Source organism: Narcine bancroftii, chromosome 3 (assembly GCF_036971445.1).
Source record: "Narcine bancroftii isolate sNarBan1 chromosome 3, sNarBan1.hap1, whole genome shotgun sequence".
Classification (NCBI taxonomy): domain Eukaryota; kingdom Metazoa; phylum Chordata; class Chondrichthyes; order Torpediniformes; family Narcinidae; genus Narcine; species Narcine bancroftii.
The window spans coordinates 266,834,689-266,852,392 of NC_091471.1; the positions used below are offsets into that span (position 1 = coordinate 266,834,689).

At 37.9% G+C, this 17,704-nt stretch overlaps 1 protein-coding gene across 3 annotated transcripts in view; it reads right to left on the reverse strand.

Annotated features, from left to right (window-relative positions):
• Positions 1–1,355: 1,355 nt before the first annotated feature.
• LOC138758719 (small glutamine-rich tetratricopeptide repeat-containing protein alpha-like) overlaps positions 1,356–17,704 on the reverse strand; it is a 49,453-nt gene continuing 33,104 nt past the window's right edge. For 2 of the 3 annotated variants that reach the window (XM_069928055.1, XM_069928056.1), the window contains exons 8-12: positions 17,214–17,276; positions 16,790–16,827; positions 16,601–16,696; positions 4,327–4,448; positions 1,356–3,255 (exon numbers count right to left, since the gene is read on the reverse strand). In XM_069928055.1, coding sequence (XP_069784156.1) covers positions 4,337–4,448; positions 16,601–16,696; positions 16,790–16,827; positions 17,214–17,276 — 309 coding nt within the window. In that variant the 3' untranslated portion in view covers positions 1,356–3,255; positions 4,327–4,336. The remainder of the gene's footprint in view (positions 3,256–4,326; positions 4,449–16,600; positions 16,697–16,789; positions 16,828–17,213; positions 17,277–17,704) is intronic. The other variant, XM_069928057.1, reaches the window with a different exon arrangement.

The following is a 17,704-nucleotide window of genomic DNA, read 5'->3' on the forward strand; positions in this document are numbered from 1 at the left end:
AAGCAGTTGTTTGTGTTGGGTGAAACTATATCCAAGGCAAAATAGGAAAATGTTTTGATTTCCACCAGTAAAACTGTAATACAATTTAATAAACTGAATAAAAGCACATAGTTTAACAAACTTGCACCGGTGAAGGCGATCAGAATTCCATGACAAATGTAGTGCAAAAGAATAATTCCCTTATCATCACCCAATTTAAAAATGAAAATAATACTGTAAGGAGTTTGTACATTCTCTGCATCTGTGAGGGCTTCCTCCAGGTGCTCCAGTTTCCTCCCATCATTCAAAACGTAGCAGGGGTTATGGTGAATTGGGCGACGTGGGCTCACAAGCCAAGAGGTTACCGTGCTGTACGTCTAAATTTAATTTCCATTTACCTTTCACATCAACTTGCTGCGATCATCAGTGTGCAACATCATCACCTTGGTCAGCATCAGGATGATGGGATGCATTGACTAGATCTGTGCTTGGTCTCAAAAGCTTCATTGTGTTTGCGTCCTTCCAATTGATTTTATGGACTGAACATTATGCGCCATATCAGCAGCTTCACATTGATTCGATCCATGTTTATCTCTTAATTTGCACAGGTTTCAGTTCTGTGACAATAGAAGCGTTTGCAAGGGAACAGTTGGGATAGTAGTTGCTGTATTACGAGTCCAACTTGCCTGAAGCAACAACTGTCAGTTGTAGTTTAGTTTGCAGCAGTCTTGCCTAAGTTAGTAAATCCCACTTAATTTACTTGAGTGCAAAAGTTTAGGTTGATTCCCAAGGACAGTAGAGTTGGTCCTCTTGGTTGGCAAATATTGAGGCTCAAGGATGAATTGCCTCCATTACAATCAAGTAGATCCTGATGTGGCTGATGCAGCCTATGTAAGATTCAAAAATTCTGATGTATTTGGAGGCTGGAGGGGTGGGGTGATTGGTGGGGGATAGTGAATGGCACGGATCTCTGCACTCTGCTCCAATATTCTTGTTTATCTTGTCTATAATCTTTCCACTAATCTGTAACAATTTAGTTTTCTACATTAATTTCATTTATCATATATTCCATCAGGCTTGCATAATACATAATTTCTAATAAAAATTAAACAGAGGATTCCTAATGAGGCTTGATATTACTTGCACTTAAAATCTCATCTCAATTTATTCTGGAAGTATAGATTAAAAAAAAAAATCAGCCAAGATTCTTACTCTCAACTTGGCGATGTTTGTTGCAAAATTGATTCGTAACATATTTTAAAAGGTGATGAAATTATAGGGAAAATGAGGCTGTTCATGAGTCATGTTGGATTAGGATTTAAAGATACATGCAAAAGGGAACCAAGTTCCAAACACAAACACCACAACACACAGACTGAACTTCTGTATAGAACTTTATGTTATTGTTGTATATAACAAGAACCTGAATGCTGACAGTTCAGTAGGACTGGATTCTTGTATGGTTTAAATTAACAATGCCCCTCTGAACTTTTTATTTAAATAATACAATGTACAAAGATCCTGCAATTCAAATGTATTAAAAATGTTAAATTAGCAAATTATTCTGGGGCAGTAGTATATTACTGGCAAAGTACTAATCTTAATTATTATAAACAGGAAGACTACCATCTATCTGGGGTGAAACTTTTTTTAAATATCCACTTTAGAATGACTAATAATAACTGTTCATCACACCAAGTATGGCAAGTTAATATGGAATCATTTGCAATACATTGCCAATTTTTTTTTGTTAAGAAAGCATACAACTTTGCAATTGTTTCTTCACACATTGAACACTGCACATCAAATGGGATGCCCTAACGATTAAAACTCAATTTGAGTTAATAGTGACATACATTTTATTTCTCCTTTGTTGGTGTACTTTGGCATGGAACAATTATTGACCTCCAAATAAGAGGGAACTTGACAAATCAAGTTATGGCAATTGATCAAGTTAATTTCAATCTTCTGTTGTTTTTTTTTTAAAAAAGTCAGAATTTTCAGGATTGGCTTCTGTGATCCAGCAAATTCAGCATATATTAGTGTCTGAATAAAGCAATTCTTACAGGAACCGTCACCAGCTTTTTGGGCTGGATTCAGTCCACAAAAATGGAAAACTTCTCTTATCGACATTGCAAAGGCTGAATAAATGAGCACAAATGTGAAAAGTGATTATAGATTTAGAAATAAATTATTCCATGAGGGAGTTGTTAAGGAATTAAGGGAAATAGTTCAAAAGCAGAACAGAACCTTCATTACATTTTATCCTTTTTTTTTTTTACAACCAGTTGTAAAGCAATAGCTACCAATGAAGATCTTTTATTCCTACTACCAGAAGAGTGCACATGACATTGCTTAAAATAAGAAGTTTGATTAGTCAAAAAACAACAGCTGTAGACTGAGAAGTAGTTGAGGTTGCCAAACTGGGGCTTCAACCCATTGCTTGTTCTCATTCCTCCAATACAATCCCCACACCACAGCCAAAATAACCATAGACAATTATATTTCAATTAATAGCGTGTCTTTTAGTTACATGCACAGAGGGCCACACTGTAAAATAGTTACCAAATTTATCAACGACACAATGAAAATTGATCTGTTCTGTTCAGATGGCGATGTTAATAATTTTTCAAACAATTGTCACAGAACCAACTTAAGGTTCATATTCATTTCTTGGTTGAAAAAAGCTGATTGCAATGCACATGACATTTTCAGACAATCTTCTCGACCATCATGGAAAACACACAAATGAAAAATAAGATGTTAATCATCCCATATTCTACATTAATTTAAACACTATTTCTGCTGGTCCATTGTTCTGAAACGCTGAAAAAATATTTTAGGCAACAAAAAGATCTTAAGCTTTGCAAGCTAAACAGTATCGAGTTATCAATAAAAATGCACTATTGCAAGAAGGTGAGGTATAAAAATCACTGTTGTACATTCTGTAGATATTTTTTCCCAAAATAATCTTGCAGATTGACAGATGATTTGAAGTGAAAGTGCAACTCGGCGTTCCTCTGTGACAAATTTGATTAAAAAAACTTGAAAATCACAGAGAGCTCAATACACAAATTCCACAAAGAGTCGATGAGATGTTTTTGCAAGTCTGAAAGCCCAGTATTGTTTTAATTTCTTATTTACAAGTTGTTGGCTCTTCGCCCTGAGTATCCGCCTGAACATGCGAGTGATGACTTTTAAGTTCTTCATGGCAAAGACAACCTCAACTTGCAGAACTTGTGGTAGTAGAAGTAGTATTATGGGTTGGACTGTCTCCTGCAAAATTAAAAATTCAAAAGTACAATATGACCAACATAAACAAAAAAAATTGGTTTAAAAGAAACTTTTGCAGCTCGTGACGGACTCTTGTATGAATCATAAAAGATTAGCAGCTCTATCACTATGGAAGGTGTAATAATGACACCAGATTTATTTCTGCATTTTTTAGGCTGGGAGGAGGAGTTGGAAGGCTATTTACAGTGAGAGGGACTGGACAGCAATCAGGATCAGGACAGATCTTTACTGCCACCCTGACCACAACTAGCTAAGTCAGACAGATGTGGGAAGCAAAACTGGAATATACAGTCTAAAAAAAATGATTGGAAAGGCACAGGATCAGAGCATCTGAAAGCTTTGAAATTCTCAATTTGCAAATCCTATGGATTTTTCAAACATTTTGTAAATTGTGGTGTTGCTGCCAGAAGAAATGGAAGAAGAGTTTAGTTTCAGACTGTAAACCCAACACCCAACCCCAACCAACCAATTTTCCCTTGCAACCGCTGCAACCGTGTCTGCCTGTCTCGCGTCGGACTTGTCAGCCACAAACGAGCCTGCAGCTGACGTGGGACATTACCCCTCCATAAATCTTCGTCCGCGAAGCCAAGCCAAAGAAGAAGAATTTGGACATACAGCATGGTAACAGGCCCTTCTGGCCCACGAGCCTTGTCGCCCAAATACCCCAATTAACCTTTGTTTTTGAAGGCTGGGTGGAAAGCAGAGCGCATGGAGGAAACCAATGCAAATACTGGGAGAATGTACAAACTCCTTATAGATAGTGCCAGATTTGAACCTGGGTCATTGGCACTGTATGAGCGCTATGCTAACCATGCCACAGTTGTCTAATTTTAAGAGAGGTTCTTCTAGAAAGCCCCCCCACCAATCTCCAAGTTCATTTTACTTCCTGAAGTCCACGCAGTGACTGCAACAGCACAAACCTGCTCCAGAGTTTTCAAAAACAATAAACTGAGAACAGTGATGTAAGAAAAATCACTACCAAGCTCCCTGAACAAAAATGTTATCTCACCATACGCGCAATAATCTCCAGTTAGCTGTCAAAACAACACTTACTGGTTTGCTGTTAGGACTGTTCCTCATTGCTGGCACTGGGGGTTCGGCTCCTGATTTGGCTCCGTAATTGTTCAATTAGCTCTGGGTTTTGCTGCTGCATCTGCTGTGCAAACTGCTGCCCTCTGTGTTAAACAGAAATAAAACAGGACACAAGATCTGAATCGTGGAATTTTTTGCCAATCAAGACAACCCTGGCCCCAGTGCAAAAGACTCTCAAAAAATTTCTCCAGCTGTACCCTGGAGAGCATTCTGGGTGGTTGCATCACTATCTAGAATAGAGGTGCCAAGGCTCAGGAGAGGGAAAACCTCTAGAGAGTAATTAACTCTGCCTGTGACATCACAGGTATCAGTCTCCACTCCATCGAGAACACCTACAAGAGGCAGTGTCTTAAGAAAGCAGCCTCTATCCTCACGGTCCCCCACCACCAAGGCTCTGCCCTTTTCATAATGCGACCGTCAGGAAAAAGTACAGGAGCCTGAAGAACAGCTTCTTTGCTGCCATCAGATTTCTGAATGGACAATGAACCACAGACATGACCTTGCACCATTTATTTTGAAATGCAATTTATATCATTTGCACTCTAAAGCTACCGCAAAACAACAAATTTTGTGACCCTCATGACAATAAATTCTGATTCTCTAACCAAAAATTTCATAGCAATTTCCCAATCAATTGTTCACCCAATAATTGCAATTTCAAGATGAATATCTCACAAATGGTAAAAAATACCCAACATCTGAACTTAAACTACTTGACACAAGTTGATCAAGTACAAGTCATAACAGCCCAAGGCATCTGAATGTGCTAACAGACTCAAAAAAGCCCAAGAATGAATGCCATAAATCAAAAGCTCTGAAGAGATTTGATTGAAACGTACAAGATCCTGCGCTGACTTTACAGAATAGATGTGGAGAAGGCATTTCCTCACCTGGGGAAAACTAAAATCAAGGTCACTGTTTAAAAACAAGGAGTCATCAATTTAAGAAAGGAAGAGGTTATTTTGTTTGTAGAACTTCCTTTCTCGATAGCTGGTGGCGAAATCAGTCTTTGAATATTTTCAAGTGCAATGCAGAAAAATACTTAAAAGGGGTGAAAGGATACCAAAGATAGACAGATTTTGGTCACATCAGCCATGATCTTACTAATGGTGAAGCAGGATTGTGGTGTTAAACTCCTTTTAAATATTATAGTAATACAAATAGAATCTTGAAACCCTCAAAAGTTCTTTCAAAAAAAAAACTTATACACCAGATATACTTTTGAGACCTTAAATTCAAGTCAAAAAACTGCTCAACACCAATTCTGCGTAAGAAGTCAACCCTTGACTATTTGGCATAGAAGACGGTACTCGAAAAACAAAAATCCCGACGACAATAAATTTTCATGCTACCAGTATATTATTACAAAATTTTTAATTGAAAAAATATTTAGAATCCTTCAAAATCACTAACAAAGATGGCAGCAAGTGCACCCCATAGTCTCACTGCTGAAACAGTCATCATTACGAGGCCCAGTCTGTATCTCAGGAGGTGGTTTCAGCTTCGACATCAATGTCCCACAAGAAATCTTCCTCTGTGCCATCGATCGCACAAAAGATGCCGCACTTTTTAAATGATTTTATTCTAGTCTCTACTTTCTCTTTATCCCATGCTTTGAGCACAGTCACATTGCTCATCAAGTGATGCAGCATGCATTGCCTCGCCTTTTGTGAACGTTTTTCTGCACTCGTCATCCGTGTATTCCATTCTTCACTCACGTGGTCTTTGAATGGCTTGTTCAAGCAGACATTGAGAGGTTGCAATAGAGGCGTCAAACACCAAGTATTAATGCAGTGCTAATCTACTTTTAGTCTTCTCAGTTAAGTGGCCTCGAAACATATCCCATATCAGCAACTTGTGTAAGCGGCCTGTTCCACACATTGTCTATCCATAGTTTTACACCATTTTTACCCATCCATCATTTTTCATGGAAATGTCCAAAAATCCTTGCTGGAATTTTATTTTAGGTTTAATTTTGCATTTGAAGATGACCACGGGTCATGCATGATACCACCGCCGTAAACCTGGTCCTTTCATGGCCTGTACTTCTGCTTTCCACAGTTTTCACATCTTTACATTCCACTGTTACATTGCCTATCATGTCGAAATTCATGGGGGTTTTGTCCATCTTTCCAATATTTGCCAATGCAACCTGGTGTTTCTACCAGTTACGTATAATAAACTGGTGAAAACTTACAACTTTATGATCAAGATCTTTTGGTAGTTTCTGAGCAATTTTTGTTTTTGGTCATAATACCAGATTTTTCTTGTTCATGAAACACTTGCACCGGCCGACTGTAGCTTCAAAAATCTTTACTGTGATGGAGTAGTGGCCGGCAGAGGAAAACCAGCCCTCTCCAGAAAAGAAGAAATAAAATGAATAAAATACAAAGTTCAAGAAATACAAAACATAACAAATAAAAGATAAAGTTGTAGAGAAAAGAAAGAAAATGGCATCCAAGGAGGAAAAAGCAAAAACAGTGGGAAAAAAAGAAAAGATGCCGGAAGAGAAAGGAGAAGGCCTTACCTGCATGAAGAAACAGGGAGCCGTCGTGGAAAAGAGAGCCCGTTCTCCAAGGTTGGTGACGACCCCGCAGAGTCGCAAACTCCCCCCAACCGCTGGACTGCAAAAATGGCTCTGAGCAAAAGTGTGCAGTGTGCTTACTAAGGAAAAGGAGAACACCGACGGGAGGGGGGCCCAGCTGAGGAGCGGGCAAACACAACACGGCCAGCTGAGGGATGCCCGACATCAGGGCTCTCAGCTGGAAGAAGAGGAAAGCGACGGGAAAAGGAGTGAAAGGAAATAAGAGCAGCTGCAGGAGGCCCAACAGATGAATAGCCCAGAAGAAAAGGACCAACAGCAAGAAGCCAAGCAAGAAGAAGCCCAGCAAAGTGAGGCAAGCAACTCATCAGGAAAGTCAGAAGAGACACAGATACAAGGAAGAGAAGAAGACAAACACAGGTGCAGACACAGAAGACGACCAAGATCTGTGCAGAGAAATAGAACGTAAAATAGATGGACAGAATATAGATTAAAAAATTTTCAAGAACAAATGAAAGCATTAAAAGAATGGTGACATGAGAATTTAGTGAAATGAAAAAAAGTACAGAAGAAAAATAGGGAAAAGATTAGAAAATGTGGAAGAACGAGAAACGGCTGTAGAAATGGAAGTAAATGAAAGAAAATTGGAAGAAAGTGACAAAAAAGTTAGAGACACAAGAGTTGTTAGCTCAGAAAATTGATATGATGGAAAACTATGGGCCTAAAGGAAGATGAAGAAGGCACAGATGTGAAAGAATTTATAAAAGAATGGATCCCAAAGGTCCTGGGAATGACAGAAATACAGGAGGGAATGGAAATAGAAAGGGCACACAGATCACTAGCTCCGAAACCACAGACACATCAAAAACCAAGATCCGTTTTAGTAAAATTTTTGAGATATACGACAAGAGAAAATATACTGAAGCGGGCAAGGAATAAAATTAGAGAAGACAAAAAACCATTGGAATACCAGGGTCAAAAAATATTTGTTTATCTAGACACAAGTTTTGAACTCTTAAAGAAGAGGAAGGAGTTTAATACAGCAAAATCGATCCTATGGAAAAAAGGTTATAAATTTTTGTTAAGACATCAGGCTATGCTTAAAATATTTATCCCTGGGGAGCAAAACAGGCTGTTCTCGGATCCGGAGGAAGCATGAGAATTTGCAGAATGCCTGAAGGACAGAAGGAGAGATGAAGAGATGTAACAAGAATGAAGAACGGTGATAAAATACATATAAAGATGTAAAAATGTATATGTAAGAACTAAAAAAGGGAAAAAAAGGGAAGAAAGGAAGTAAGGGGAAAAAAAAGAGGGTAAGCTTTGTTATATGTGAAGAAAAAAAGTCTTTTCTCGAGGGGGTTGGGTGGGAGAGAATAACTGTCATTGCGAAATCAGTTGATGCTTGCGAGCGGGTTCGCAATCCAAATGGAGAGGGGAGTTGTGGTTGCAAGGGGAGTTGTGGTTGCAAGGGATAAAGGGCAGCTCAGAGGAGGGGGGGGGACATTTGGGGCTAAGGGAGTATTAGATATGGGAGTTGTTGAAGTATTTTATGTTTAAAATGTGTTGACATACATCGAGTTTAAAAAGGGAAAACTGAGAGATGAAAATGGGGAAAAGGGGGATGGTGGTGGTTAGGAAGCGAAAATGAGGTGTAAACAGGATAGGAGATGGCCATGTTGAACTATATGACTATAAATATTAATGGAATACATAACCAAATTAAACGAAAGAGGCTATTAAATTTCCTGAAAAAGAAAAAAATAGATATCGCATTTGTGCAGGAAACACATCTTTAACTGAAGTAGAACATAATAAATTAAAGAGAGACTGGGTAGGGCATGTCGCGGCAGCATCATATAATTCAAAAGCTAGAAGTGTAGCTATATTAATTAATAAAAATGTACCAATCAAAATAGAGGAGGAGGAAATAGAGCAGGGAGGTATGTAATGATAAAGTGTTTCAGAATTTGCTCAATAATATATCCACCTAATGAAGAGGATCAAAAGTTTATGCAAGATATTTTTTTGAAGATTGTAGATATGCAAAGGAATATATTGATAGGAGGGGATTTTAACCTTAATTTGGATCAAATGTTGGATAAAACTGGACAAAACACTAGCAAAAAGAATAAAGTGGCCAAATTTATGGATAAATCAATGCAGGAAATGAAACTTTTGGCTATATGGAGGAGGAAACACCCAAGGGAGAAGGAATACTCATATTATTTGAGTAGGCATAAAACGTACTCAAGGATTGATATGTTTTTGTTGTCGGCCCATATTCTTTTTTTTAAAAATTTTTTATTTTTCACACCATAAATCACATTAGCCATGATATCTCTTTGGCTTGGCTTCGCGGACGAAGATTTATGGAGGGGGTAAAAAGTCCACGACAGCTGCAGGCTCGTTTGTGGCTGACCAGTCCGATGCGGGACAGGCAGACACGATTGCAGCGGTTGCAAGGGAAAATTGGTTGGTTGGGGTTGGGTGTTGGGTTTTTCCTCCTTTGCCTTTTGTCAGTGAGGTGGGCTCTGCGGTCTTCTTCAAAGGAGGCTGCTGCCCGCCAAACTGTGAGGCGCCAAGATGCACGGTTTGAGGCGTTATCAGCCCACTGGCGGTGGTCAATGTGGCAGGCACCAAGAGATTTCTTTAGGCAGTCCTTGTACCTTTTCTTTGGTGCACCTCTGTCACGGTGGCCAGTGGAGAGCTCGCCATATAATACGATCTTGGGAAGGCGATGGTCCTCCATTCTGGAGACGTGACCCATCCAGCGCAGCTGGATCTTCAGCAGCGTGGACTCGATGCTGTCGACCTCTGCCATCTCGAGTACCTCGACGTTAGGGGTGTGAGCGCTCCAATGGATGTTGAGGATGGAGCGGAGACAACGCTGGTGGAAGCGTTCTAGGAGCCGTAGGTGGTGCCGGTAGAGGACCCATGATTCGGAGCCCAACAGGAGTGTGGGTATGACAACGGCTCTGTATACGCTTATCTTTGTGAGGTTTTTCAGTTGGTTGTTTTTCCAGACTCTTTTGTGTAGTCTTCCAAAGGCGCTATTTGCCTTGGCGAGTCTGTTGTCTATCTCATTGTCGATCCTTGCATCTGATGAAATGGTGCAGCCGAGATAGGTAAACTGGTTGACCGTTTTGAGTTTTGTGTGCCCGATGGAGATGTGGGGGGGCTGGTAGTCATGGTGGGGAGCTGGCTGATGGAGGACCTCAGTTTTCTTCAGGCTGACTTCCAGGCCAAACATTTTGGCAGTTTCCGCAAAGCAGGACGTCAAGCGCTGAAGAGCTGGCTCTGAATGGGCAACTAAAGCGGCATCATCTGCAAAGAGTAGTTCACGGACAAGTTTCTCTTGTGTCTTGGTGTGAGCTTGCAGGCGCCTCAGATTGAAGAGACTGCCATCCGTGCGGTACCGGATGTAAACAGCGTCTTCATTGTTGGGGTCTTTCATGGCTTGGTTCAGCATCATGCTGAAGAAGATTGAAAAGAGGGTTGGTGCGAGAACACAGCCTTGCTTCACGCCATTGTTAATGGAGAAGGGTTCAGAGAGCTCATTGCTGTATCTGACCCGACCTTGTTGGTTTTCGTGCAGTTGGATAATCATGTTGAGGAACTTTGGGGGACATCCGATGCGCTCTAGTATTTGCCAAAGCCCTTTCCTGCTCACGGTGTCGAAGGCTTTGGTGAGGTCAACAAAGGTGATGTAGAGTCCTTTGTTTTGTTCTCTACACTTTTCTTGGAGCTGTCTGAGGGCAAAGACCATGTCAGTGGTTCCTCTGTTAGCGCGAAAGCCGCACTGTGATTCTGGGAGAATATTCTCAGCGACACTAGGTATTATTCTATTTAGTAGAATCCTAGCGAAGATTTTGCCTGCAATGGAGAGCAACGTGATTCCCCTGTAGTTTGAGCAGTCTGATTTCTCGCCTTTGTTTTTGTACAGGGTGATGATGGTGGCATCACGAAGATCCTGAGGCAGTTTACCTTGGTCCCAACAAAGCCATGATATACACTATTTCTTTTTCACACATATACAGTGACTTTTTCTCGCCCCCCCCCTTTCCTCCCAAACCACCCCCCCACCCCCCCCTCTCATCCATTTTAGGTATACAATCTAGGTTGCATTAAGCCAGTCAGACAATGTTGTCATTCAACAAAATTACACCAGAAATTCTACTGAGTCCATTCTTTTCTTTCCTTCTCCTTCCATCAACTTAGGTAATGTTTGTCCCCGGTAGGTTTTCGCTATTGTATTTAATGTAAGGCTCCTATACTTGTTCGAATATTTCAATATTATTTCTTAACCAATATGTTATTTTTTCTAATGGAATACATTTATTCATTTAAATTTGGTAGTTTCTTCCTTTTAATTTGGTTATGTATTCCATTAATATTTAAAGACATATAGTTCAGCGTAGCCCTTTTATATTTTGTTTATCTTCTCTTTCCGTTTTTCCATCATTACCTTTCCTCCTTTTCCATTTCTGTTTTCTTATTTTCAACTCTTTATAAGACAACATTCCTACAACATCCAACATTTTCCTTATTCTCCTATTTCTATCTTATTTATCCCCAATCTCCCCTTCACCTCCTGAGTTGTCCTTTATCCCTTGTCGGACAACCACATCTCCCCTCTCCATTTGGATTTGCGAATCCACTCGCAAGCGTCAACTGATTTTGCAGTGACCGCTATTTCCCCCCACCCCGCCTCCCCCAGAAAAGATTTCACTTTTCATATGTCACAAAGGTCACTCTTTTAATTCCCTCCTTATTCTCTCTATTCCATTACCTTCCCTTATTAATTCTTGTCTATACTATCTATATTTTCCTCTAAGTACAGATACATTCATGTATGCTCATTGTCTCTATTCACTCTTATACCTCTTTACCCGCATACATATCAATCGTGATCATTTTTACTCTCATTACCCGTCTTCATCCCTCAGTCTATTTTTGTCTTTACCCACATACATATCAATCGTGATCATTTTAACTCTCATTACCCGTCTTCCTCCCTCAGTCTATTTTTGTAATTGTTCTGCAAATTTTCGTGCTTCTTCTGGATCCGAGAATAGTCTGTTTTGTTGTCCTGGAATAAATATTTTCAATACCGCTGGATGCTTTAGTATAAATTTATACCCTTTCTTCCATAAAATCGCCTTTGCTGTATTGAACTCTTTTCTCTTCTTTAGGAGTTCAAAACTTATATCTGGATAAATGAAGATTTTTTGCCCTTTATACTCCAGTGGTTTGTTGCCCTCTCTTACTTTTTCCATTGTCTTCTCCAGTACCTTTTCTCTTGTAGTATATCTTAGGAATTTTACTACAATAGATCTTGGTTTTTGTTGTGGTTGTGGTTTAGAGGCCAATACTCTATGTGCCCTTTCTATTTCCAATTCTTGCTGTAGTTCTGGACATCCTAGGGTCTTAGGGATCCACTCTTTTATAAACTCCCTCATATTCTTGCCTTCTTCATCTTCCTTAAGGCCCACTATCTTTATGTTATTTCTTCTGTTATGGTTTTCCATTGTATCTATTTTTTGAGCTAGTAGTTCTTGTGTCTCTACTAAATTTAAATGAATAAATGTATTCCATTAGAAAAAATAACATATAGGTTAAGAAATAAATAATATTGAAATATTCGAACAAGTGTAGGAGCCTTACATTAAATACAATAGCGAAAACCTACCAGGGACAAACATTACCTAAGTTGATGGAAGGAGAAGGAAAGAAAAGAATGGACTCAGTAGAATTTCTGGTGTAATTTTGTTGAATGACAACATTGTCTGACTGGCTTAATGCAACCTAGATTGTATATCTAAAATGGATGAGAGGGGGGGGTGGGGGGGTGGTTTGGGAGGAAAGGGGGGGGGAGAAAAAGTCACTGTATATGTGTGAAAAAGAAATAGTGTATATCATGGCTAATGTGATTTATGGTGTGAAAAATAAAAAATTTAAAAAAAAAGAATATACAGATGGAGGTTAAACTCCATGCTACTTAAAAGGCAGGAATTTAGAGAATTTATTGAACGCCAAATGAAAATGTATTTTGAAAAAAAAAACGTAATCAGTGAAAGAGAAATTTATATTATGGGATGCAATGAAAGCTTTCATTAGAGGGCAGATAATAAGTTATGTAACTAAGATGAAGAAGGACTACAATCGGGAAATAGAACAGTTCGAAAGGGAGATAGTAAGTACCGAAAAAGAACTAGCAACAAGGGATGATATAGCAAAAAGAGAATTGGCGGACAAAAAATAAAATACGAAACATTACAAACTTATAAGGTGGAGAAGAACATAATGAAAATAAAGCAAAAATGTGTTATGAGCTTGGAGAAAAAACACACAAAATATTAGCCTGGCAACTTATAACTGTATTGGCATCAAGGAAAAAGGACAAACAAATTACATATAATCCAATGGAGATTAATGATAACTTTAAGGAATTTTATGAACAATTATACCAAACTGAGAACGAGGGGAAAGATGATAATTTTTAGCTAAAATTGAACTGCTGAAATTGCAAGAAGAGGAGCAAAACAAACTGATAAAACCATTTGAAATAGAGGAAGTTCAGGATATATTAAAAAAGCTGCCTAACAATAAAACGCCTGGAGAAGATGGATTCTCAATATAATTCTATAAAACATTTAAAGAGTTATTAATTCTTCCTCTCCTGGAAGTAATGAACCATATAGAAGAAACACAAAACTTGCCAGATTCATGTAAGATGGCAATAATTACAGTAAAACCAAAGACAGAGAAGGATACACTAACACCAGCATCATATAGACCAATGTCTCCACTTAATTCAGATTATAAGATAATAGCAAAATTATTAGCAAACAGATTGGCCGACTGTGTACCAAAAATAGTAAAACAAGATCAAACTGGATTTATTAAGAAAAGACGAACAGTGGATAATGTCTGTAAATTTATTAATTTAATCCATCCAGTTCAAGGAAATAAGAAGCCAACAGTGGCTGTAGCTTTACATGCAGAAAAAGCCTTTGATAGGGTAGAATGGAATTATTTATTCAAAGTATTACAGAGGTTCAATCTACCAGAAAAATATATTAATTGGATTAAAGCATTATATAATGGACCATTGGCAAAGATAACAGTAAATGGATATGTATCGAACCAACTTAAATTAAGTAGGTCAACTAGGCGGGGATGTGCACTATCTCCCTCACTGTTCACTTTAGCAATAGAACCATTGGCAGAACTGATAAGAACAGAAAATAAAATAAAAGGGATAAAAATAAAAGAGTATAAAATCAGTTTATTTGCAGATGACATCATAATATACTTAACAGAACCAGAAATATCAATAAAAGAACTACATAAGAAATTGAAGGAATATGGAAAAATATCGGGGTTCAAGATCAATGCAAATAAAAGTGAAGAGTAATGCGGATTATACAGAATTTAAAAAAGAATCACCATTTAAATGGCAAACACAAGCAATCCGATACCTAGGTATTAGGTTAGATAATAATTTAAGACACTTGTACAAATTAAATTATCGGCCACTAATAAAGAAGTTGCAGGAAGACTTAGAACATTGGAAAGAATTACCACTAACGTTGATAGGAAGGGTAAATTGCATTAAAATGAATGTCTTCCCAAGGATTCATTACTTATTTCAATCGTTACCAATTCCCTTAACAGAGAAATTCTTTAATGAACTTTAAGGACATTTTTATGGATGGGGGGGGGGGGGGGGGGTGGAACCGAGGATAGTGTTAGATAAATTAACAGAGAGGTACAACCAAGGTGGTTTGCAGTAACCAAACTTTAAAAATTATTATAGAGCAGCACAATTAAGGTATTTATCATATTTTTATCAGACAAGGGAAAAACCAGATTGGACTAAGATAGAGCTAGATAACTTTATAAGTGGGATGAAAAGCTGGTATGATATAAAAGCTCACCAGTATTGCATCATTTACTCAATATATGGAAACAGATTCATTTAAAAAGGAAAAAACAAATGACCAAATACCAAAATTATTATTGACGCAAAATCAACTAATCCCTTTTACAATAGATAACCTTTCCTTTAGAGAATGGGAGAGAAAAGGAATTAAAAGAATAGAAAATTGTTTTTTGGGAAATAATTTATTAACATTTGAACAAATTAAGTACAAATACGGAATAACTCATAGTACAATATTTGTATACCACCACCTGAAAACCTACTTAAAGGATAATTTGGGAAAGAGACTGAGATTACCAGAAGGAAGCATCTTTGAATATGTGATTACAGACACAATGATAATTAAAAGATTTATAACGAATAAGTACATCAAGCTGCAAGAGAAGGAAAATGATGAAATACGCTAAACCCAAACAAAAGTGGGAAAAAGATTTAAATATAAAGATAAAAAATGAAATATGGGAAACGTTATGCTCTGGAACTATGAAACACAAGGTTAGGCATGATACAGTATAATTGGTTACAGTATAATGCGTTCTGGGGGCAATTTTGCCCACTTCAGTGTAAATGCTCTTATTGTATTTCAGGTGACCATGTAGTAATCTTGCCTCTGTTCACATAGCTATGTTGCAGCGTGATTTTCCAACTCTCATCGAAGATTGCCTTTTTGGTATTTTTCTTAAAGTCTCTTTTTAGTGCCTAATGGCCTGAAATCGTCTGATTTCAGAAGCTAAGCAGGCTCAGGACTGGTCAGAACTTGGAGGGAAGATCACCTAGGAATACCAGATGCTCTAGGTTTCTGTGAGGGGTGCTGGACAAAGTGGAAACTCTGTCTATCTTACAGAAGACAAGAATTTCATGTAATACTATCTCTTTCTCTTTGGCTTGGCTTCGCGGACGAAGATTTATGGAGGGGTAATGTAATACTATATTTAGACTATAAAATACATGAATCGTTACCTTTTCTTGCTCCATCTTGCAGCAGCAGTTGCTGGATTTCTTGACCACTTCTATTATTTTTAACTTAACAATGCAGTTCATATTTGTGTCATTTTGCCGGAGCCTCCATGGTAATAAACCACCCTCAGCCAACACCCAACAGCTCAATCATTGCAATTTTTTCAGGACAACTTATACACTCAATTTATGATAAAACCATTAAAATGATGCTGAAAATGGGGTCCCAACTTGTCGGCCAGTTGACAGTATTTATTCTACAATTATGCATTTTAAAAATTGCACAGAAAAAACGTCATTAAATATGATGTACTTTGGGCATGTCTAAAGATTTCAAGGATATAATACAAATGTAAAAGGTTTCCTTTCTTTCCTTCTGTGAATAGTGGCTAATGCTAAAAACAAGCAGAAATTATGTTGCAAATATTTGCAAAGTTTCCCAAAAGAGGAATAAATGAAATTTTATTGGCAAGGTTCATACAAATCTTCACTTTGGAGAGATACTAAATCATTTCCAATGACATCATACTCAGCCGAGGTGGTGTAGAGCAGGCAAATTGTATTTTGGCCCAGAATTTGCTCAGTTTGGCATTGAAGTGTCTGAGAGAAGGTGATATGCATTACTGTTTTTGATAAGTTACTCAAATGACACAGAATTTATTTTTGTTTACTTTCAGCTCCAGAATTTACCAAAGAACACTTAGGAAAAACATCAAAATATTGAGTAAGATACAGAAGAGAACAAAAATTATTCCACTGATGAGGGACATTATATAGAGAGTGCTTACGCTTGGATGAGGCCTGCAATGTCATTGGCTCCTGTCCCAGGTCCTCCTGCAGTTCCTCCAACTGGACCATAGGATCCAGACATCATTCCAGACACGCTACTCAGCAGAAAAAGAAACAAATCATTAACTTAATGTAGAAACTTTGGAATTAAAACGAAAGAAAACCATTAATGAAATATTGCTACTTACAGTTGCTGTACTTGTGAATTCTGCATTAGATTAGATGCCTAAAAGAGGAAATCAGTGAAAAATTGTCTCTTAGAATGTGTTTTGTTACACACAATTCTGTACTTCTTGAAATTTCTTTTAAATATCTGTTAAATAATTACTAAATATTATTTATTACAATATGCATAAAAATATTGCTAAAGGGGTGAAAGGCATTGAGAAGCACAATAGTCTTAAATATGGAAGGAGATTTTCAAATAGTCATTGGAGAGAACCCTCAGTGATTCAGCTACAAAGCAAGGGACTGCAGAAAGTGTCCATCTCAATTAAGTGAAAAATAACGGCATCGCTGTCACAGAACAGCAATGAGAAGACTGCTTTAAACATTGACATAGAACTAATTACAAAAAAACAACAAAAAATAAAATGGACTATATAATGTTACCATATTCATGAAGCCTGGATTATTCAGTAAACCTGCCAGATCAAATCCTCCGCTGCCTCCTGTCTAGGGGATAAAGAACAAATCCTATGAGCAAAAGGTTTTTTTTTGCTGCAGGGCTGTCATCAAGAAGAGCACATGCACCTCTAAGAAACCAATTCCGCTCCATCATGTGGTGAGTGATTCCCATTTCAATAGTTGGTCATTCACTGAGCTTTATGTACGAGATTGATTTATTCTCTGCTCATCGTAACACCACCCTATCCTGGACAGAAAGAACGGCAAAATCCAATTCAAGGATCTCCAATGTAGTTGAATTATATCTCATCCCTTTAAATATTTTCAGGTTTCCCAACTCCAGAATATAAAAACAAAGTTTGCAAATTTTGCCTTTTATCTAAAAGAAATGATGCAGTCAAATAAAGGTACTGCATTCACATCTCTCACTGGGATTATAGAAAAAAAAGATGCAATTTGTGTCAATGTAAAATAAA